The 22,723-nt window shown below is 40.9% G+C and overlaps 1 protein-coding gene across 5 annotated transcripts in view; it reads left to right on the top strand.

Moving 5' to 3' along the window:
• Positions 1 to 22,723, top strand: part of si:ch211-1e14.1 (UPF0606 protein KIAA1549) — a 49,443-nt gene that overhangs the window by 3,265 nt on the left and 23,455 nt on the right. For 4 of the 5 annotated variants that reach the window (XM_050073975.1, XM_050073972.1, XM_050073973.1 and 1 more), the window contains exons 3-9: positions 15,740 to 17,935; positions 18,102 to 18,190; positions 19,552 to 19,711; positions 19,820 to 19,950; positions 21,668 to 21,860; positions 22,030 to 22,089; positions 22,200 to 22,345. In XM_050073975.1, coding sequence (XP_049929932.1) covers positions 15,740 to 17,935; positions 18,102 to 18,190; positions 19,552 to 19,711; positions 19,820 to 19,950; positions 21,668 to 21,860; positions 22,030 to 22,089; positions 22,200 to 22,345 — 2,975 coding nt within the window. The remainder of the gene's footprint in view (positions 1 to 15,739; positions 17,936 to 18,101; positions 18,191 to 19,551; positions 19,712 to 19,819; positions 19,951 to 21,667; positions 21,861 to 22,029; positions 22,090 to 22,199; positions 22,346 to 22,723) is intronic. The other variant, XM_050073976.1, reaches the window with a different exon arrangement.

The following is a 22,723-nucleotide window of genomic DNA, read 5'->3' as shown; positions in this document are numbered from 1 at the left end:
CAGGCTTACTTTTATAGATAGTGACATGATCCCAGCCACACCCCTCCCCCTACACATTGCCCAGTGAAAGGAGCACGTTTTTAAGAGCAGCCAAAAACTCACGATATTAGGTTGTAATAGGATTATGTAGTAAGTGCCAGGGTGAAAGCCTTGTGCAGGAATACAGGAATTAGTAAATTGTAAACTCTTGTGATGAACACCTCCATGTACAGCATTTTTAATGTGATGACCAGTAATGTGGGTTACCAGCTGTCATCAGTTCACTGCTAATGCATTTGTGAGGCCCTTGGAAGAGATAAATCATATCTCAGATTTTGTCAGACTAGTGACGTGGTGGAGACAAAATTCCACCATTTTGCTTTTGCTAATCATACTTAATCAGCTGTGTGTTTGCTGACTAGTTTGCATTTAGTCCTCCTGTGGAGATGGTTCTCCTAAAGCTAGGATGGGCTGTTGTGGTATAACAACCGTAACGCCACAACTCTATACCTAGAAACCACAAAGAAGTTTCTATTGCTGTTTTTGCTCATCGCACATTTACTTTAAAGGGACAGTTCACCCCAAAATCAAAAATATATTCTTCCTTTTATCTGTAGCGCTATTTATCAATCTAGATTGTTTTGGTGTGAGTCACTGAGTGTTGGTGATATCGGCCATAGAAGTGTCTGCCTTCTCTCAACTATAATGGAACTAGATGGCACTCGGCTTGTGGTGTTGTAGCGCCAAAAAAATACATTTGAAAAACTCAACAGCAATGTGTCTTTCCAGAAGTCATGACCCTGTTACTCAAGATAATCCACAGACCTTGTGAGCAGTTTCATGTAGGAACTATTTTCTTTCTACCAAACTACACCCACCAACCATATTACAGCACAGAAGGAAGTGTGCATCCACTCATGGAGGAGAGGCTCGTGTCTGTGACAGCGCAAGATGTAAACATGAATGGGGTCCTCTTCAGCTGAGCTGTAATGTTAGCTAGCTCAGTGCTGCTGGGTGAACTAGCAGTTGATGCACGCTTCCTTATGCACAGTATGCACAGATACAGTTGGCAGGTGTAGTTTATAAACTATAAAAATAATGGACTTGGCTATGGTGATGTCACCAATTGTTTGGTGGACTCCTGTTTTGAAGCCTTGATTTCAGCATTACGACCGCTGCATCTTGGTTTTTGGGAGTCCAAAATGACCATATTTGGCCAAGAGGCTGGCGCTGTTGAGGAGCGAGAGGTAGATCTGACTGAGAAGCTGAGGACACGATCTGCAGACAGCCTGTCACTCAAAGCAGCCCTCCCTTTATTGTGCCTAATTTTTAAGCCTTAATAAAATGTTAACAGATAAGTTATATAAAAATTTACCCCTGTATGGTTGTCATGACTGTTAAAATTTGCTATAGAGACTGAAACTGTTTTATGTACCAGGCTGTGAACATGTTTATTTCTGCCTTAAAGTTAGACATTTTAACGTGGGTGTCTATGGGGACTGACTCGCTTCAGGAGCCAGCCTCAAGTGGCCGTTCAAAGAACTGCAGTTTTTTGTGGTGGCTTCATTTTTCCCTTGGGTGTTGTTCAGGAGTAAGAAAATAGTGCCTACACGAAACTGCTCACAGCAAGGTCTGTGGATTATGTTGAGTAACTGGGTCATGATTTCTGGATAGAGACACTGCTATTGAGTTTTCCAAATTAATTTTTTTGGCGTTTTGAGTACCACAAGTTGAGTGCTATCTAATTCCATTATATTGAAAGTAGGTAGACGTCTTTACAGCCAATATTTCCAACACTCTGTGACTCACACCAAAACATTTTGACTTTATGTGTCGATGATAGTTTCCTTCTCTTCCTGGTGTCTTGCTCATTTAGTTGGCGTCTAAAAAGTGGGCTGGTGTGACATACTGTATACTTTACTGGTTCTCATTCACTTAGCAAGTGACTCAATCTGTGTAAAAGAATGGGGGAATATTAAAAGTAAGTTCTAGAGTTTAACTGCCCTTTATGATCTGTATTTCCACATGATTACTTCATTTGCACAAAGGTTTTATCAGGGTTGCCTCATCTCTGATGGGAATGAATCTTCTGCCAAAGCAGATAGGCTGGTTTTATTGATATTTTGTAATGATTTCATGATCATGATAAGCTAAATACTAAACACTTTGAGCAGCATCTCATTGCCAGTTTTCCTGTGGCAGACTGCAAACCACAGCCTCCTAAGAGAATACATTTATCGGTAATGGTTTGGACGGATTTCAGACAATTGCATGCTGTTCTGAATTAACCTGTCTGTTTTAAGCACTCTAAATTACTAATGCATACACGGAAGATCAAGGGATGGGCCTCGAGCATTTTTAATTCTAACAATAGTAATTGTAAAAAGAAAATACAACTCTTGTGTAACAGTTGTGGAAATCCGTAACATAATTCAAGTGTGCAGAAGCTGAATCAGGAAAAAACTTTTTTCCTTCAAGCTTGTCTAACGTCCTTTAGATGTAAACAAATTGTTTGCCCAGGCTTAGCTTACATCACTAAATAACAGCACTATTATCAGCTCTGTGACAGCTAATTGTTTGTATGTTTTTATGGTGAATGGCTCCTTTGTTTAAAAAGTGTAGAAATCGCCATCTGTTGTCATTCACTGATCATGACAGGGGCTTTGACATCAGATTTACTGGACCATCTTTGGCCCATACTGTTGAAACGTTCAAGGGCAAAAACATCACTGCTCTGGTTTTAATTTTGCCTAATCCTTTAAATAGCATTCCTTTGATGTTTAGGAATCTCAGCTTTTACTTTCCTTTGCCAATTATTATATTAAGAACAAAAATATTTTAGGTATTTTATGTTGAGAAATCAAGTTCTAATATGACTTTATATGGCTGTGAAAGATTTGTTCAATATGGATTCGATTAAGGTGAGGTACTGGCAAGAAGTGTGACCTTTTTCGGACTGTTTAATTAGTGTTATATTTACAGTTTTTTGAAAAAATATTGTGTGTCATAGCTAAAGATCTAACTATAAACCCCTAAAGAGTATGGTAAACTTTTTGCCCTAAATTTGTTCAAATAGCCCTAATTATTTCCTGACAGCAGGTGCTCATCATTGTTACCATCACTATACGGTTCACTGAATTCATGCTCGCGATGACAACTGTGTTTCCATTGTGTAATTCAACAGTGAAATCACCAGCCACACAGCTTTTCTCTTCCAGATTCCAGAAAAGCACACTTTATAGTTTCTAGGTCAAATAGAGCATAGCCAACCTACGTGTAATTGTTCCTCCAGACCCGACATCATACAGTAATTTCCCTCTTTCTTACTTCCCTGCTTCTCTTGTCTTTCTGGTCCTCTGCTCAATTTCTGTGAAAGAAATAGTTCCACATCTAAACCCTAGATCTGAAATGAAAGATCTTTGCAAACATATAGGATATAATCAGACACTTTATATGCGATACTATAAAGTGCCCTCGCAATTTCATTTCAACGGTCTCTCCCTCTCTGCACTGCAGTGGCTGGCAAGTTCAACACAGCAAGCTGCAGGCCAGCAAAGTCCTGGCTAATTACCAGTGCAGTCCGTTGCCATGTGAAATGTGATCTGTGTGGGATGACAATATGGCCATTCATTATTCATTAGAGCTGGGAGCCAGTTGCAGATCAATGGGTAGAACCTATCAAAAGTCAAACAGTGGGTACTTTTGCTCTCACCAGGCCTGCAGCTTGACCAGAAAGATCTATTGGAAATCAGCCGGTGGCTGACCCTGCATTTCTGTCCCGCTGGCCTCTCCCAGTGTTATTTGGCTGCGTGGAGAGCAGTGGAAGCTGGTCTGCTGGTCAAGGGTGGGTCAGTGATAGACAGACACATTTTGATAACTCCTTTTTAATATTATTCTTCTACTTCATAATCAGTGTCCATAGGTATCTTTTCTGATACATTCTCACATCAAAATTATTATAGTATATATATATTTATTATACTTTACATAGTCAGCTTTTCTGAGGATGGCTTTAGTCTCATTTATCTAATTTTTTTCCAGTTGTCCGCTGTTACCTGCATCATAGTGGTAGGTTGTGATGTGAAGGTACCATAGTGGGGGCCTGTGTGTGTACATCTGTTAGCGATTTTGAGTAACTTTATTTTGTGTGTTTTACCAAGGCAATTTTCCACTGCAGTTTCAGCATCCTACAAGTGTCCAAACATTGTATGAATATTGTGAACAACAGTCTTATTTAATCAAAGACTCAAACAACTCATCAGTATTTTTTTGTTTTTTATTTATTTGCCAGATTTAATCAGTAGTTATACATAAATTACCTGGTTATGATGTCTTAACTGCTTCAACCATGCTGTTTGGATTTTTTAATTAGCATCTAAAAATAAATATGAAGGCACAATATAAGTATGTATACAAGTTTTTAGGATGCTTGTGAGTATTTGATATTTATTACATATTGTTTTATATTAATTTGCTTTGCGTTATGTGATGCATTGCAAAGCATTTAAAGGATACAAGGATCACAGCTAACATTATATATATATTTTTTCATTTTAAATTCATTATCTTAAGTCATAGAATAGCTGTTTATTTAGGTTTCAAATAACAAAAATAAGTTTTGTAACACTCATTTCACATTTTGGCACTGATGTGTATTGTTAGAGAGTCACCAAATGCAAGCTATTCCTTGTTAAAGTGATTCTGTGTGTGTCTGTAATCACAGCTTTAAAACTGAGCCTGTGATCTGACTGGAAACAGTTCTCCTCTGTTTATTACAAATAGATTGCTCTAACTGTGTGCACAGTTTCTCGTGCTAACAGCCTGTCAGTGTTGAGAGCTTGAAGTGTGCAATGCAAAGTTCACGGTTTGACAGAAGGCAACATTGAGGCCATATTGTGCCGAGCCCAAATCACTATTATATGTGCTCTGATGAACTGCAGCTGATTATTTATATATTTATCAGAGCAGATGGTGCGGTTCAGCACGGCCTCTTTTGAGCTTCTCCAGGCTAAATCATTTTGTTTTGGATCTTTCAACATCACAGCAACTACTCTGAGACCTAACAGTTAAGTATTTGGCTTAATCCTGCACAGATATTCTCCTTCTCTGCTCACATGTATATGAGAGAGCTTAACCTAACTCAGTAGACAGTGTTTGTTCTCCCAGGACCTAAAGCCTGAGAGTGGCCTGTGCTGGGAGGGTTGAGGCAAAGTAGAGGAGGGTGCTGAGTGACACAGTCCTCTGGGCCTCTCTGGTTACAACTCTTTGCCTTCCTGTCTTTCGAAGAAAATCAGGACTGCAGAGAGTAAAGGAGTGTTCCCAGTGTGTGTCTGTGTGTGTGCTTGTCCTTGTGTGCACAGTGCAGGGCTTTTCTCAAAGAATGACACTTTGGCATTGCACCATCAAAATCCACTTTGAAATTGGTAATATCATAGCCATGAATTCTGGGGAGACTCCTGTAAGTTTGTATGTCTTTTGTGGAACTATTATAAACTTCTTAAGTCCTTAAATTTGTTATACGGGAGCCTGACATGCTACAAATCCCCAAAGACTCACTAAAAATGTTTAGAAAAGTCAACTTTCCTTACAGCTAACTCAGATTCCCTCATGCTCCCTGTGTTTCCTCTCTTCCTCTTTCCTCAATTGTACTCTTGTACTACTCCCCTCCCCCTTATCCTGCTCCCCCTCTTTTTGCTCTCTTAAAAAATATTCCCTCAGGAAAACAAAACAAGGGTCACATGAATATTTGATGAAGTGCAGGCATGACCTCAGTCAGGTCTCCATCCTCATGCTCATTTTTGGCCACATCAGACCACTGAATTAATTTACCGTAGATGCATGCAGCCTCTCCAACTACAAAACTTTTAGTTGTGCTTTAACTTTACTGACCTATCAGATCATGGCAGGAGCTGGATTAGCATTCAGACTTCTATTTTTAACCGTCGCTTCATTGATTTAAATTGTTCTTTCATCTTTTACTATTTGATGTAGGTTAAATATGACAAGTACGCTCACCGGAAAGCAACTGGTATAGGTTTGTAATAAACGCACCCCTTATAAAGTTTTTTTTTTTTGTGGGGGGCCTGCTTGAGCTTTGGAGGAGAGCTTGATCTAATTGAACTCCACTGATAAAAACAATGGAATCTTTCCCATCTTAAAAGCTTCCCCGATAAACCAAACGTCAACACAGCCGTATCTTGATTGTTCGACTGCACTCAGCATACGCAGCTCCTGCCAACTGAAAAGAGCCAGTCACGCAAGGGGCTTAGCTGAAAACAGAACCATGTGTGGGGTTGTAGTTAGCTAGCATTAATACCAAAAGACCCTTTCTTCTCTCTCTTCCTTTTTTTTTTTTCAAATTACACAACCATTAAATAACTTTTTTTTGCAATAAGCAGTCTGGCAAACATAGGAAATGATATCATTAGAGGGCTCTGTAATTGGTATCTCAGGTTTCTCGGCACACATAGGAATGTATGTGTGCTCGTGTGCATTATTCTGTGTGGTGGGTGCATGTGTGCACACACGAGCACCGTCTGTGTTTCACAGCTGCTTGGCTGATTGTTTGGCTGCTATAGAAACCGTATTCTGATCATCAAAGGTAGGTTGGTTCTTATAAAATGCCTTGAAAATTAGTATTGAACAGCTCAGCTGGACCTCGTATCTTAGTCATGTGTAATTTGTTTGTACTGAGATCAATACAGCCCGCCTGTAGCTTGGAAGCTCTTGTCTCTTCCACTCAAAAAATAGCACACTCATCCATTCACCAGGCAAATCATATTTGGGCTTCACCCAGCCAGTCGCAGTAAAGCAGACGAAGACAGAAACACATTTGTTGCCCTTTTCATGTTCTGCAAATGCTGCTGTGAACATTACTGTTGTGTCTGTCAACTCTCACACGCACAAACATTTCACTGTATTAGAGGACACAGATTCTGTTTGGGATATTGCCTTGTTGCCTTTTTCTGTATATGTCTGGTTGAGTAAATGCAACCAGGGGAAAGTATTTTCTATGATTCAATTCCAGACATCAACAAAGTGCTGTCTGCAGACAGGCATTATCAGGTCTTTTTCAGCCTTGGGATCAGTAGTCATGGGAGGATAGCAAAGCCTAAATCACATTTTATCTTACTTGGGGGATTTACATCTGTTTGTGTTCATTGTTGCAGGCTTTAGTCACCGTTATCTGTATAAAGTAGAGTTCTTGTGTGTTGTTTTCATAGAAATAGAATGAATAAAAACTGTTTGCAATGATCATTTCACTAGTACACAAGAATATGGTGATTGTTATCAGTTGTTATGATAAAATAAAACTAACTCAAACCGTTTTAATGAGTCTTGTGGGTCATCTAGTTAGTTAGTTAGTCCTCTGTACCAACAATCACCAACTCTGGTGTGGTCAAAATCAACCCCCAATTGCCAAGTGAGATGTGAAAATATGCTGATCTGCCAACTGTTTATCCCTGCTGTCTCTCTCTCTGTTTTAGCTGTCCACTGAGCAGCAGCTCTCACGCTTTAGAGGCAGCTACAGTAACGTAACATCATGTTTAAAAAAACATGTAATTATTAGCTACAAAAGAAACAGGGAAAAAACGTTACGGTAACATTTTAAAGTAACGTTTTGCTTATTCAAAAATGTATTCCACTGCACGTTTGGTTGTTACTGCAAACCTCAACTCAGCGAATTCTCGACTTGCTCCAAGTTGGTTTGCTTATGTGGAAGTTTATACAGAAGTAATCCCACTACAGTGGTACAACGGTACACATAAGAATGGCCACTGCTCTGACCATCCTGCTACGTTGATTTGAATGGGAGTGTCCGATCTACACTCATTGTATTTCTATGGCTGTTATTCATTCTCTGGTTTCACTGTCTTTTACAGTTTACTCTGTAGATTTAACATTCAAAACACTTTTTTCCCCCAAATTTTCAAAACTATATGAAAGAATATATTCAAAAAAAATGTCAGTTTTGGGAATATAATTCTAAATTCTTGCATATAATTTTAATACAGGCTCACTAATCAGAAGATCAGCAGTTCAATCCCCAGCTCCTTCAGTCTGCATGTCAAAATATCCTTGAGCAAGATACTGAACCCCAAATTGCTCAGATGGCTGTTTCATCAGTGTATGACACCTTGTTTGGTAACCTTGGCCACCAGTGTGTGAATGGGTGAATGTGACATATAGTTTAAAGGTGCTTTGAGTGATCAGGAGAATAGAGAAGTGCTATACAGGTGCAGTCCAAACATCCAAGAATTGATACCTAGCATATGTCATGTACATCCATGTCCCAAAGCAATATGGTTTAGCTAATGATAAGAATATAGATAAAAGAGCTGCACTGCGATAAAAGCAGTAGTTGAAGTGAAACATTTCTTCCCCGCTTTATTATGAGATGTATCTGAGCATATTCTTACTTAGTTGACTGTTGGAGGAGGCTATACAATTAAGTCCCTCCACTGTGACTGCCCTTTCAGAAGCGGACTGTTAGCATTTTGCAAAGGTTAGATTAAACAAAACCAAAGTAAAATTAAGCAAAACAAAAATGTGCCGCTGATAAGAACACTGCACAAATAAGAAAAAACATGTTTTTCTGCCATCTTAATTTACATATGTACTAACCGGGTTATTCAGACATACTGGGCCTCTGTAGAGTTATTCTAAACAGTCAGACACATATATAGGTTAGTGCAGAGATGTGATGATCCAATATATGATCGCATTACATTTTGCCAATATCCATCGCGGGTAAATGGGTTAGTGCTATTTCAGATGCCTGAAGTTGTGTCTGCCTTCAGCACAGTCTCTCTGCCCCGTTCCATCTCTTTTATTTTATTGTGGGGTTTTTTGTAAAGGAACATCAGATCAGCCAACAGCAGTAATAATCCCCCTCGTCGGAATCCTTTTTATATGATTGCTGGCAGTGATCCAGGCCTGCAACCAGATGTATAAACGGAAGCAGAGCAAATCAACCCAGCCACAAGAAGAGCTTTATACTTGTGTAATCGTCTGCTTAAATATGGACAAATGGGTTTTTCACTGAAACGACTGCTATAGGTGGAAATGTATCAAAACTTTACTAGGGCTGGGAGGATATGCATATCTCCTGATTTGATACTATCATGATATTTGGGTACTGATTCAATATATATTGCAATTCTACAAGCATTGCGACTCCATCCATCCACCCACCCATTTACATCCACTTATCCGTGGCCGGCAGCAGGCCAAAGCACCCCAGATGTCCCTCTCCCCAGCAACGCTTTCCAGCTCCTCCTGCGGGACCCCAAGGACTTTCTAGGCCAGATGAGATATGTAATCCCACCAGCATGTCCTGGGTCTGCCCCGGGGCCTCCTACCAGTGGAAGGTGCCCGGAGCACCTCTAACGGGACGTGCCCAGGAGGCATCCTGGTCAGATGCCCGAACCACCTCAACTGACCCCTTTCGAGCGAAGGAGCAACGGCTTTACTTCGAGCTCCCTACAGATGTCCGAGCTCCTCACCCTATCTCTAAGGCTGGGCCCAGGCACACCACAGAGGAAACTCATTTCGGCTGCTTGTATCCGTGATCTCATTCTTTCGGTCACTACCCAGAGCTCATGACCGTAGGTGAGGGTTGGGACGTTATATGGACTAAAGTCTTTGCAGATAAAATGAGCGATTGACTTTATGATGCAGTTTGCTTTTCCTGAACTGTTGAGTAGTTTATTCAGTATTCATTCCAGGGTCCGTTGGCTTGCTGCAGGTTGTTTAGCTAAGTCCACATTAAGCTCTGGATGGTGTTTAGCAAGATGGGCACCTACACTGTACAGTACGATGCCTGCCCATGACAGAGTTTACATGCAGCCTAGCTCTGCTTTTCCTGGCAATATGTGAAACCCAAAGTGTTTCCATACTTTGGAATTAAAATGTGAGGGTGTAGGTCGTATTTCGGTACATCTCAGGCCGTCCGCCATTTTCTGCTTTCTCGCTTTGGCTTTGTATTTCTTAAAAAAGGGATATGAGGTCAAGTTACTCATAAATTACAACAATAAATGTGACTCTAACGTCTTTCCACCTCCAGGTAGACTAAAACGAAACAATTAGATTTGAATTATATCAATTCAGGTACTAAAAGATATGTCCTAAAGTTTACAGCAAAAAGATACCCTACACTAGTAAACAGCAAAGGTAAAAGTTTACCCACTTGCTTCCACATTTGCTGCTGTGCATCATGTGACTGATTAATTAATAGAGGTAATAGCACAATAAAATAACTACCAGTTTATAAGCCACATATAGTAGAAGACCCGGTGTAAAACAACCACAGACTTGTAGGATTCGTCAACCTGTCAATTTAGCCAAATGCAAATTTAGTGCAGTGCATGTACAAGGCAGCTATTCATTAGACCGAGTAGAGGCTAAAAGACACACGGAGGGCTGATGAATGGAAATGGAATCTCATTAGCCTGGGATTTTTCATGTAATGAATAAATGAAGATCGCACTGCATTAATTCCTCAGTGTTGTCGGAGTAATGAGACCGTGCCATATTTCTTCATTCATGTGTTTTACGAGGAAATGACACAGGGTATTGTAACTTTTAGGGTGGAAACAGGATAATATTTTTTATTTAAACTGCTTGTATGAGTTTTTATAAACTAGAAATATAGTTTATTAATCACTTTTATTGATATTGCTGATGCTATAACAGCATGACTCTGTTTCTGAATTGAGTTTTTATTGGCAGTGAAATGAGGATCTGTTGTGAAAATGATTCTCGAAAGAGAGAAACTGACTGACTGGGAGAGTGAGATTAGGAAGAGAGAAGAAAAAACGTTCTGGGACACTGTCATTTACGTGTGCTAAGCACTTGACATTTATGCTCTCGTGACCTGGTATTTAAAGATGTCCGACTACAAGGGTCTCATTGCTTGGTTTCATGGACAGGTCTGACAATGCGTGGCCAGCCAAGTGTGACACACTCGAGTTTCGGGGGACAGGTGGCAGCGCTGCTCAGTCTTGAAGGCCTTTGTCAGTTTCTGCTTACTGTAATGTCAGCCCTAATGCAGTCCGGTCTCACTTGCTCCGTGCCTGGCTGTTGTCTGTCGTGCTGAGCTTTCACTGTCATTACTGAAGATTAGCCATCGAGTATTAAGACCATGCCTGCTTAATTATTAAGAATAATCAGGCAGGTGTTTCTGCAGTCATAAATTCAGCATTGGCTTTGCATAGTTTTGGATTTTATTTTGTAGGTTATTATCATAACTATATTTTTAACCTAATGAAGCTGAGCTCAAATGACAGCAAGGATTCATAACATGCGTCATTGTGAAAAGAGCATTTATTTGTGGTTCTACTGTGTATCTGTCTGTGTTTTTTGTCCTTGTCCTTAACAACTATCATTATCATTCTCACAGTTGTCACCATGAGTACAATTATTAGTTATTCCACCAATCACCTGCCAATAATAGTCTTTGTCTTAAATAGCTAGATGTTCTGTCCTCCATTCATGCATGTTTAATTGTCCTAAATGTGACTGCAAATGAATTAGTTTGTCACTGTAGGGTGCTGCTGAGATGAGGTGACATTTTGGGGTCATGTACCACAGTACGACCTCAAACATCAGCACGTTTTTCCGACAAACATTGTGTCCCACAGAGCTTGTCTGTGTGTAGTCTTTGTCTGTCCTTTTATATATCTGTAGCAAGTAAAATGCATGTTTATTTGCAGCCAAATGGAAGGTCAAGTGCAAAGTTTCAGTAATCAGAGAACCACACACACTCACACTGACCACTCACTATTTGTTCCATACTGTGACTGACTGGATTGACACAACTGAGATCATGATTCCAGTTCATACAGTTTTTTTTCTCATAGTTAACTGTAGGAGACTTGACGGAGCGAAGCACAGCGAAGGCTGCAGCTTCTTCTCTCCACGCTCTGTGATTATTCATAACTTCCTCACAAAACTGAGAAATGAGGCCATCAATAAACAGCCTCAAAAGAACAGGCAACTACATCCTTCTATTAACGGTTAAGAATATTATTTGCTCTGCTTATAGTGAGCTAAGAGTGTGTGCGCGTGTGTGTGCATCTGCCCAGCTGTGTGATACACCCCCTGGGGGTTCGAACACTTGGCACAGCAGACATAGAGCTGTGTGGCAGTTTTGAGAATGTGCAGAACAGACTAGCCTTCAGAGAAGAAAGTCTTGGCTTTCTCTTTCTAAATCCTTTCCAATGGGCTCTGTTATAATAGCATGTTTTCTCAATTAAGGTACCAGTGTAGGTTATAATTAAGTTGGGAGTTTTCTCCTGGGCCAAGCCAGAGGCAGCCTTGTTGTATGAAGCGATGCAGTAAATTTAAGATGACGCTCCAGAAGTATATTCTTTTTTGTTGATGCTTTTTATAAGCGATCTGTTCTCTGCTCCCAGCCTTAAAAATAGTCATGTCCCTCAGCTGATTCTGTGGCTATTTTCAAGTGTGTATGATTCTGCAGAGTGTCTGTACACTACAAAGAGCAGCAACATTACCAGCAGCTGCTGAGTCACTATGTAGCGGCTGCTGGTGGCTTGCTTCTGGCAATGGCAATAATGGTGCCTTTAAAGTTTTGCTCTGCTCAAGACCTACTTTCAAGAAGAAATTCAGGACATGTGGTCTGCGTTGAGCTCACTTAACAGAATTATTGTATGTTTTTGTGTTGATGTGGTCTGGTTATGCTTGTAAACTCTCTATGCATACATTATGGTTCATTTTTGATTATCTATAACCCCGAGCACCATAACATGGCATTGCCTTGCCTATAGGAATACTTAACCTGCAAAATGATAATTTCTATATCAATTTGTCATGGCATGTTACCTTGAATTATGAAGAAACTTTGTTTTTCTCGCATGCCTCCGCAGAAAACTTGTTGATTAATTGGGGACCACATTTAGCAACAGCAATGCTATATCAAACATCTGCTTACAAACTCCCACACAACTCGTGCAGTATAATCCAAGTCTTCACAAACACATGCATTTTCACTAAAAACCTTACTATTTAAAACTAAGCTGAAAGTGAAATGTATCTCTGCTCTCTTCAAAGCCAGACTCCAATACTGAGGTTTTTAGTGAATAGCATGTGTTTTGGAAGCACTGAACATACGGCTGGATAAATGAGACTTCGATTATACTGCAGTTGTATGGGAGTTTGTAAGCAGATGTTTTGATATAGTTTTGCTGTTGTTAAATGTGGTACCCAGTCAAAAGTGAATCAATATCTTGGCTGTTTTCTATGGAGACATGCAAGAAAAGCAAGGTTTTCTTCATGAATTCAAGGAAACATTGCATGACTAATTGAATTACAAATGGTAATTTTGTGGGTTAAGTATTCCTTTGAAGCTGGAGTTGATAACTGTCATAAAAATAAGTCTTTGTCATATTTAATGAAACTCTCACAATGTCCCAAAAGTAGTACATGAGACAGATAAGAATGTTCCTTTGCCTCCTAGTAGTACATCTAATCCACCACAGCTGAACGAAAAGTGATCAGAGCCGAGGAGTCTGCAACTCAGCCGTCAATCACTGCTCGTGAATTGCAGTTCAAACTAGGCAGCACTGATCAAATATGAATGAAGATTCTGTTACTGCATTACCTATTTCTCGCTGCATTTAGGAACATATTTTAGTGTACTGTTTAGCTGTAAAATTAGAAAGCACTGCCCACCAGCTGGAGAAAATATTCTAATTTTTCAGCTAAACAGTACACTAAAATTTTTCTGAAAACATCTGAGGTGAGAAATAGACAATGCATTACCAGAATCTTGATTCATATTTGATCAGCGCTGCCTAGTTTGATAGTTTGACCGCTGACATGATTGACAGCTGTGTTAGAGACTTCCTAGATTCGGATTGGTTGTTTCTGTTCAGCTGCAGTGGATTCTTGCAAATGCCATTAGAAGCACTGTCTCATGCACTACTGTCAGAATATAATGACAGTTTCATCAAATATCATAAAAACCTGTTACATTTATTCATTTTCTGTAACCACTTATGCTGTTGGGGGTCGCGACTCGCGGGGGACTGGAGCCTATCCCAGCTGACGAACCCCCACCCCGGGTTCAAACCAGGAACCCTCTTGCTGTGAGGCAACAATGCTAACCACTGCTCCAACGTGCCGCAAAAGAAAAAAACCTTTTACAAATGTTACCAATTTCAGCTTTTTATAAGGTAAAGGTTTCTTTTAGCAGAACCATGAAACTTCTGTTTGGGCTTTGAATATTATTGTATAAAACACATTTAAGCATATAATAGAGGCAAACTCATACAGCTACTTGAAACTGTTAAAAAGTATTTTACCATGATTTATTGAAGAATTGTTCTGTTTCTTTCCCTTTAGCTCATGTAGACCCATGTAATCAAGGCACTTCCCAAATTAAATCATGCATGATGCACTGTGTTATGCAATATGGAGAGAAGGGCCTTTGGCACTCAAATTAAGTCGGAAATGTATTGCATAAGCCACATTTGCCATTTCTACATTTTGGCAGGTCTAATGTCACCCTTAAGGATTTTAATGTTGTGTGTAAGAGGTAGAGTTCCCTCCTGATGAGCTGAAAACTACACCATCCATCACTCCAAGGTCAGGAACCATAAAAAAGGGATAGAAGTTGTTCTCCCAGGAGTGTATCACTAAAAAGCTAAGGTCATCGAGGTGCTGAGCCAGAACGACCACTCATTGGTTTTGGAACATATGGTCAGTGCATGCGTGTCAGCATATTCCCTAAGTTTAAAACTGTAAATGAGGAAAACAGTCATTGTCAGCTTTTATTATGATTCAACATTGTGACCTAGCGTAGTCTTTTCATCATATCAGTTTATTGGCCTGTGAGTATTTCCTTACACTTCATGCACTTATTGACATTTTCCTCAGGATTAATGGCTCCATTTTGTAGCCACTTTAGCAAAAGGGGCATTAGTGTGACTAGTAACTAGAGGTCTAATGATTTTTTAACAAGCACAAAGTGAAGTACTAAATGTCCCCTGTCAACATTTTACATGTTGCAGGCCCTGTAAATTACTGTATGGTAAAATGAGCTGGCTGAATAATTAGTGTTTTCTGGTAAACTGACCTCACTGTTTCATAGATCTCAAATTCCACTTTGTATCAGTAATATTAGTTTAGAGATTATATGTCAATATGATATTGGTTTATCTAAAAATAGGTAAAGGTTACGGATAACATCCTAAGATTCACTGAAGTGTCTTACTGTACTATACAGTCTATTTATCACTCTGTGACCTTTGCTCCAGAGGTGACCAGTGTCAGAATGACTACTTTCATGATGAATGGTAATCCTATAAAAGGCCCTTGTGAGCAGGTCCAATACTCGCTGTTATTGCCTCACAGATCAATGTTTATTTTGGTCATTCAAGGCCCGGGGAGCTTAACTCAGTTTTTTCAAACTCAAGCTATCCCATTGATGAAATTCCATTGTCGTCCATGTCTAGTTACACCACATAGCTTACAGTAGGGTGCCTGTCTGTCTGCCATGCAAAGTCATGTTTCATCCTGCCTTTCTTTTGAACAATTGTCACACCATTTTTTCTAAAAAGTGATGACATTAGAGTTGATTGAATCTAAAGGCTGATATCAGATTAAGTGTGTGAGTGATAACAGTTAATAGAAGCAGCATTTTAATCACAGTCTAGCGCTCATCCCTGTTATTTACTTTGTTTGAAGTCAGCCATTAAATGTTCTTTCAAACTAAAGCTTTCTCTTTGTTTCTCTGCAGATGAGTCTCTGTCGGACTCCACGCTCCACCCCATGGGATTTCTTGGACATGGTCCAAGTTCAACAGGGTACAAACCATCAGCCTTACCAGCGTCACATTATACTGCCTTTGAGAGCCCAGACTCACCTGGTGCCCTGCCATCCATTTCTGAACCAAACCATGATGTTAGGACTGCTGGCTTCATGCATTACCAGTGGGGACATGTTGCTTCTGAAAACTCCAAATCCTTCACAGCAAGTGACCTCCTTGCAGATGAACCACAGCCTCTTTCCACTCCATCATTAAGCTCTTCAGAACCTGTATTGAGGTCTGGTCCACAATTAGAGGCACCAGCTAAACTTTCCACGGACTGGAAGCAGGCCAGGACAAAGTCTGTTAAGCAGTCTTCCTCTCTCCCTCCAATTCCTACAAGATCCCAGCTGCAGCCTCAGTCAAATATATCCACAGCATCATTAAGCCCCTCTGCGTTTACAAGGTCAATAACACCTCAGCTAGGTCTTAACTCTGAGCAGAAAGCAACTTTCAACAAGCAGCACGATGGTGCGTCAGATCAAACAGTGGCAATCATGACCTTACCACCCTCTCAGCCTCTCGAGCCCCCTAACCTGGCTTTCACTGACTCTGCGGCAGATGAATCTTATGGTACGATCCTGGATGTGAACCAGCTATCTCCCAGCAGTGCCCCCTTGGAGGAGAGTAAACCAGCACGTGACATTAACATGCTCCCCAACCCAGAAGAGCTTCTGGCCCCTGGCTACAATGTGCCTTTCATCGCCCCTCACCCTACATCACCTTCATCTGAACCCACTGACATCTCTTTAGAGGACTTCTACCCCACCAACACCATGGAAGTGGACTGGGGGTCTGGGGACTACTTGGAGACAATGTCATTCTTAAATGCAGATGGAGAGGACTACTCTCTGGTCACCAAGGTGCCCTCTGACTCGTATGAGCTAGAAGACTATACAGAAAGCTATGACACATCCTTCCCTTCCAGAGTAGGCATATCACCTTCATCCTCGCATCCTCTTTATGTCTCACCTTCTCCCAGCCTCACAACAGCATACGGCACCGTTGTCCCACTTAAATCTATTTATCCTTCCTCTTTGTCCTCTACAATTCACTACACACTGGACCCTACTCCCTCAGCTAACAGTGAGATACCCGACACGTCAGACATCGATTGGCCCGATGCTTTCACAATCCAACCGACAGATGTCCTCTTACCTGACATGAACAGCTTGGAGTATTACACCACTCAGTTGACCAGGGAGAACAACAGTTCAGACACTGGAGCTGAGCAGAGAGGGAACATTACTGTGGTGTCCATCAGTACTACAGACATCGCACCCACCAGCAGCTTCACCAATGATACCAAACTGACTGAGGAAGAGTCCTCCAGTGATCTGTCAGGGTTTGAGCCTCAAGATGAACCAACCTCGGTAGCAACCACAGAGGAGAGTCCTCAGCTCGTCAGTGCCTCTGAGCCTTTTTTGGATCCTTCCATCGTCCCAACCCACTTTTATGATCCCTCTTCTTCTGTCTGGAGTAGTCAGGTGTCCACCACAGATTGGCCTGCACACACTCTAACTGGCGGCCTGGACAGCACTGTATTAACAGAGGCTATGCTACCCAGTGCCACGCCTTTACTGCCAGACGATGTAGTGTCTTCCTCCTCTCTGACAGATGTCCACTGGTTTGTTACAGAGTCATTCCCATCAAGTACCATACACACCACTCCCGTCTTAACTGCAACCACCGCCTTCTCCCCTGTTCCCACTGAAACTGCTGCCAACACCACGGCTGGTACGACAGAATTAACTCCCCAAGACTCCACTTTTACAGCTGAACACACTCACAATATCACTTTAGTTTCAACTGAACCATCATCTAATGTCACTTTGGTCCCTCCGGTCGTGTTGGGTGATCAGGGGGTGACTGAGGATGGAGTTGACATCCCAGCCACAATGACCTTGATCCCATCTAGCAGTGAAGCTAATACAGTCTCCGCTGTACCCACAGCTACAGCTGCCACCACTACTTCTCATCAAGCCACAACTAGAGCTACTGCCACCACAGAGGCCTCAACTAGTGTCAACATAATCCCTACCACCAGCGGAAAGACCACAACTACAGCACCACCATCAAAACAGTACCTCTGCAACCTTGAGAGGCCTGCTTATTTAGTAAAAATTGGTACGTTTGACATTTAATCATGCTTTGTGTTTTATTATAAATATTTTTAATGTAATCCACATGTATGATGAATGCAATTATGACTGAAAACTACAATTTGAACTTGGAATATATGAGAATTATAATGGAATAAGCTATAATACAATGCATATGCTTCCTTCTGAAGGTTTTCCCTCCGGGGCCACCATTGGATATGCCAAATCTCAAGTGAGAGACATACTGAAAGCTGAATTCAACAAGTCTGTGGAGCTGCAGGTAAATATCTCAACAGGGGTTCAGAAAATCTGTTAAAGTCCAGGTAAAGCAAAAGTAAATATGTGTTATGCGTGTGTCGTGGCACAGAAAAATATGTCACTAAACACCCAGCCAAATGTGAATAAATAAAAATATCGCCAAGCATGTAAAATTAGGTTTCAAAATCGTGACATAACAAGCAGTATTCTCTGCTCTGAAAAACTGACATGCTCCTTCAGCACGTCCGCCGAAGGAAGTTGAAACTCTCAGACTCTCGTTAGCAGCTAACCTTAGGACAAAGCACACATCCACAGCACTGAGCAGTAACTGCTGGGCCCGGTAACCGATTTGGACTAAACAGCTGAAAAGTACATTAGGGAGCAATCACACCAAGATGAAACGCTAGAAATGCGACGCCAGTAAAACCATTGTTTTCCTATGATACGGCGAGTCTGACCGGTGTTCAAGCGTCTTTTTAGACGGGCATTTTTCCGGCGTCTTTTTAGACGCGCGTTTTTGTAGATGCTTCTTTTTAGACGCGTCTCATTTCTGTGTGATCACCCCCTTAGTGACGGCTAATTTGCTTGTGTTTATGTGATTCTGGCATTTAATAGAGTTGTTTAGTCATGTAATAATTGAGCTGAAAGAGCTAAGAAAGTGTGTTGAAGGTAGCAAACACACAGGGGATGAACAAGACGACACTCATGCTCATGCGCTCATTCGTTTTTTTGTAGTGGGGGAGTGGTCATGATAAGGATGTCTCCGATGCGTAATCAAGCCATGATTTCAGGCCAGCCCAAAAAATCCTGGACCCAAAAACAGTGAGAAACTGTTTAACAGATTAACTCCACAATGTAGTATATGTAGTTCCCAGTCTTTTCAGATGTTTTTAGCAAGTATTTTCTAACATTAATCTTAAGGTAATATTATACCTTCTTTTGGCAATTAAGTAGGACATGCAACAGCAGCATAGGCACATTATGATGTAAAGGAAATGCTATTAGCATATAAAGTCATTCTGGGGTGGGTGGACTGTAGTATAATGGCCCTGTGTATATGGGTTTTGTGTGTGTGTGTGTGTGTGTGTGTGTGTGTGTGTGTGTGTGTGTGTGTGCGTGCGTGTGCGCACATGCATATATGTACTATATTTGTGTAAGTGTGTGTACATTACAGTGCAGATGAACCATAAAGGCCAGACTGCTTCCTGAGTATTTTATCAGCAGTTCTGTGATAAACAAACCACAAGAGTAATCATATCAAGATCATCAAGACCACAATGCCCTCATAAGACATCAGCTGCTTATTTAACACAGCTTATTTAACTGAATAAATGACTCTAATGAGTGAATGATCTATGTTATATATCCCTGCTTTGTCTAAAGGTTGTGGACCCCCCACCAAAGTTTGTGTTTCGGGTGGTGTCTGGTCCTGTTGTGTACACGGCCATATCTGTCATCAATGCTCTGCGGAGGTCTGGGCGCCGCTTCCTGTCTGTGTCTCCCAACTGGACAACACCAGACAATAAATATCAAGTCCACACAGGTAAATGACCTTTCGACAAGCTGCCTTGTTGTCAGCATTTAAATTGTTTGTGCTAACCTTTAGTTTTGACTCTTGATCTAACACTCTTCTTGTATTCAATCTGCGCAGTGCTGCAGTTTGTTCCCAGTCACATAGATGTGCGGTACTGCAACTTCAGTGAGAGCATCGAGAAAGGTTTGACCATGGCCTTTGCGGAAGTGCGTAGGCGCTCAAAGGAGTCAACCAACTTCACAGTGCATGTGAGTGTAACAAAAAGGCAGGGAAGCATGAGTACTTGCATTTCAACTGAGATGTTTTCATTAGGATTTTCAATGTGGTTTCACACCTCAATACTGAATGACCCAGTGAGGATATCTTGAGCCTTCTGAATAATTTCCCATGTCCTCCACAGCTGCTTACCTTCAGCAAAAGCTATAGCTTAACCAAACATATCGCATTATTTGCCCGTCTGAAAAAGGAAAGGGTTTTGTTGTTTTTGTCACATGAAGAAAGTTTAAAAATGATTTTTTGCACTATGTGTGCAAGATATTTTGTGTATTTTCTGACTGAGCTGACCCCAGCTGCCTCCAGTCACTTCACCAGTGGATGACTATGATTGCTGCAGTGTGGGCTGAATTTCTTTGAGATATTGCTGTTATATTCAATCAAAATAGTTAAGGCTTTTGAATTTCAGTAATTAAAAGGATAGCAGAAGTGGTTGCCTTGGGAGTCGGAGAGAGCTAGTTCACTGTTCATTGTAAAACTTAAATGACTAGTTTGGTTTTATTTTGATCCATTTTCTGTAATTGATAGGGTCTGGGTGGCGATATCAGCATGGTAAGCATAGTGGCCCAGACATCACTCTCTCCATCTTTAACATCCAGTTCTTACTGTTGGATCTCATCCTGATAAGGTGCCCTTACCTTAAGGTGCCTTACTACCACCATTTAATGATGACAGACTTAGAAGGAAACGCGTGTTTAAATGGCATATGAACAACATTACCAGGTGCAAACACACATAGACAAACTCACTCAAGACTCTCGCTCACCAAACTATGGTTTTATGGTCAACTAGTCCATCTTATTTGACGTGTTTACCACTAAAGCGTTGGTTATACCACATGAGGAGGAGATCCTCAAATCCTTTGTCACACAACCTGTCCCGCCCCAAAGTCAGCACAGGTTGAAGAGCTTCTCCACACGTGCACTAGGCAGCGTTGTTGTTGTCGGCACATTTGATGGTTTTTACTATAAATCCATTATGCAGATAATTTAAGTTCTTACGTAACGCAAGTGATGACATAATTGTTTGATAAGCACTGTTATGTGATTACTGAATTAAGGAACAGAAGCATTACCCCCAACACGGGTTATGACCATAGGTGAAGGTTCAGTATTTAAAGACAGACAGAAATCAGCTCTTTTCCTTTCCTTTCCAGCAGTCCTCCTTTCACCCTCATTCTCCATCTTACTATCACTCATGAACAAGACCCCGGGACACTCACTTGGATACTTGTATTTGAAGGGGTTCATGCTCTAGTTGTCGAGCATTAAAGAAGCTTACTGTTTGTTAATAAAGAGCTTATTTGGCTATGTGGTTAGTTGGCTTCAGTAGAGTTTTGTGTAATCCTATTACACTGATGCCTGTATTATCGTCTCTTAGTTGGAATAAATGTAAGGATTAAATCAAGCATTTCTTTTTTTTTTTCTTTTCTTTTTTTTTTTGCAGCAGCATGGAAATGTTTTATGAACAGCTAGCAAACTGTGCCCCTGGCCACACCATCTCAATTTTCTGTTCTACTTTCCAATCACAGAAGCCAGTGATTTTCAGATTGGGAATTTTATTGTAACTCTTTAAGAGACAAACAAGCCTTCCCAGAAACTCCATCAACAGCAGAACGGAAAATGTTTTGTACAGTGTGTTGCATAATCGTCCATCAGCTAAACAGTGCGTCTCTGTATAATTCTGTTTTAGATTGTAAACATCACCATGGCTGCTCCTAAATATCAGGATCAGCGGCTGGTGAGGCAGCCAGTGGACATCACCTTCACTGTGCGTAGTTCAAGGGGCTATCTGATGGGGTCAGAGGTCAGCAATGCTCTGATGAAGCTCACAATGGTTGAATTCAGCTATTACATGGGCTTTCCTGTGCTGCAGATTGCTGAGCGTGAGTACCACAAGGTTTTTCTCCATATTTTAGCTATGTCCACATCCTCATATGTCACCTTGACTGTTACAGCTGGTGCTTTCTGAGTGTTTTTTGATTCTTATCACCAACCATGACCTTAAGTTAAACCTTACTTTGCTAAAACATCATTTTGTACTTTTTCCAACAGCTTTCCATTATCCAGAGTTGAACACCAGCCAGTTGCTTCGCTCCTCCTGGGTTAGGACAGGTATCATGGTTTCAGTTCTTGGCATGGTGAAAAACTGCTAAAGCTACTTAAATTTGAGACCCTTTGTACTGATACTCTGAATGTTTTTTTTATGTTGTCTGTGTACATAGTGCTCCTGGGAGTCTTGGACAAGAAAGTGGGTGAGAGGACCTTCCAAGCCAACATGGAGCGCCGGGTGGCCATGTTGTTCGGAGAGGCTACAGGATTAATGAGACGTGTTAAGAGAGCCACCCTTGTAGGCAACAGCAGTGTTCAGGTACTGTATCCATGTATAGATTTATTCAGCACAATACTCAGTGGGTGTATAACAGCCTTGGGAGAAAATAATATATACAGTGCAAAATCTACCAAGCCTCAGTAGAAATTTAAATACTGTGGACGCATTTCACTTCAGTTTTTTTTGGGGCAGGGGAGGCAACCAGGGAAGATAATTTCACTTGAATGAAATAGAAATTTGCAGAATTTGTTGCCATAAAGGTAAAGTACGCATACATAGTAGGTTACTGTTTGTAAACACACTCACCAGTGGAAGTAAGAAAGTGAAAGCCAACCCCAGAATCATTTTTGTTTTGAAACAAGCTTTGTCCACATACTGTAAGCCCCATTTCCACCGATCAGTACAGTATGGTTCAGT

Source organism: Epinephelus moara, chromosome 20, assembly GCF_006386435.1.
Source record: "Epinephelus moara isolate mb chromosome 20, YSFRI_EMoa_1.0, whole genome shotgun sequence".
NCBI lineage: Eukaryota > Metazoa > Chordata > Actinopteri > Perciformes > Serranidae > Epinephelus > Epinephelus moara.
Note: the sequence above shows the minus strand (reverse complement) of the source record. Positions and strands in the feature narration are given on the sequence as shown.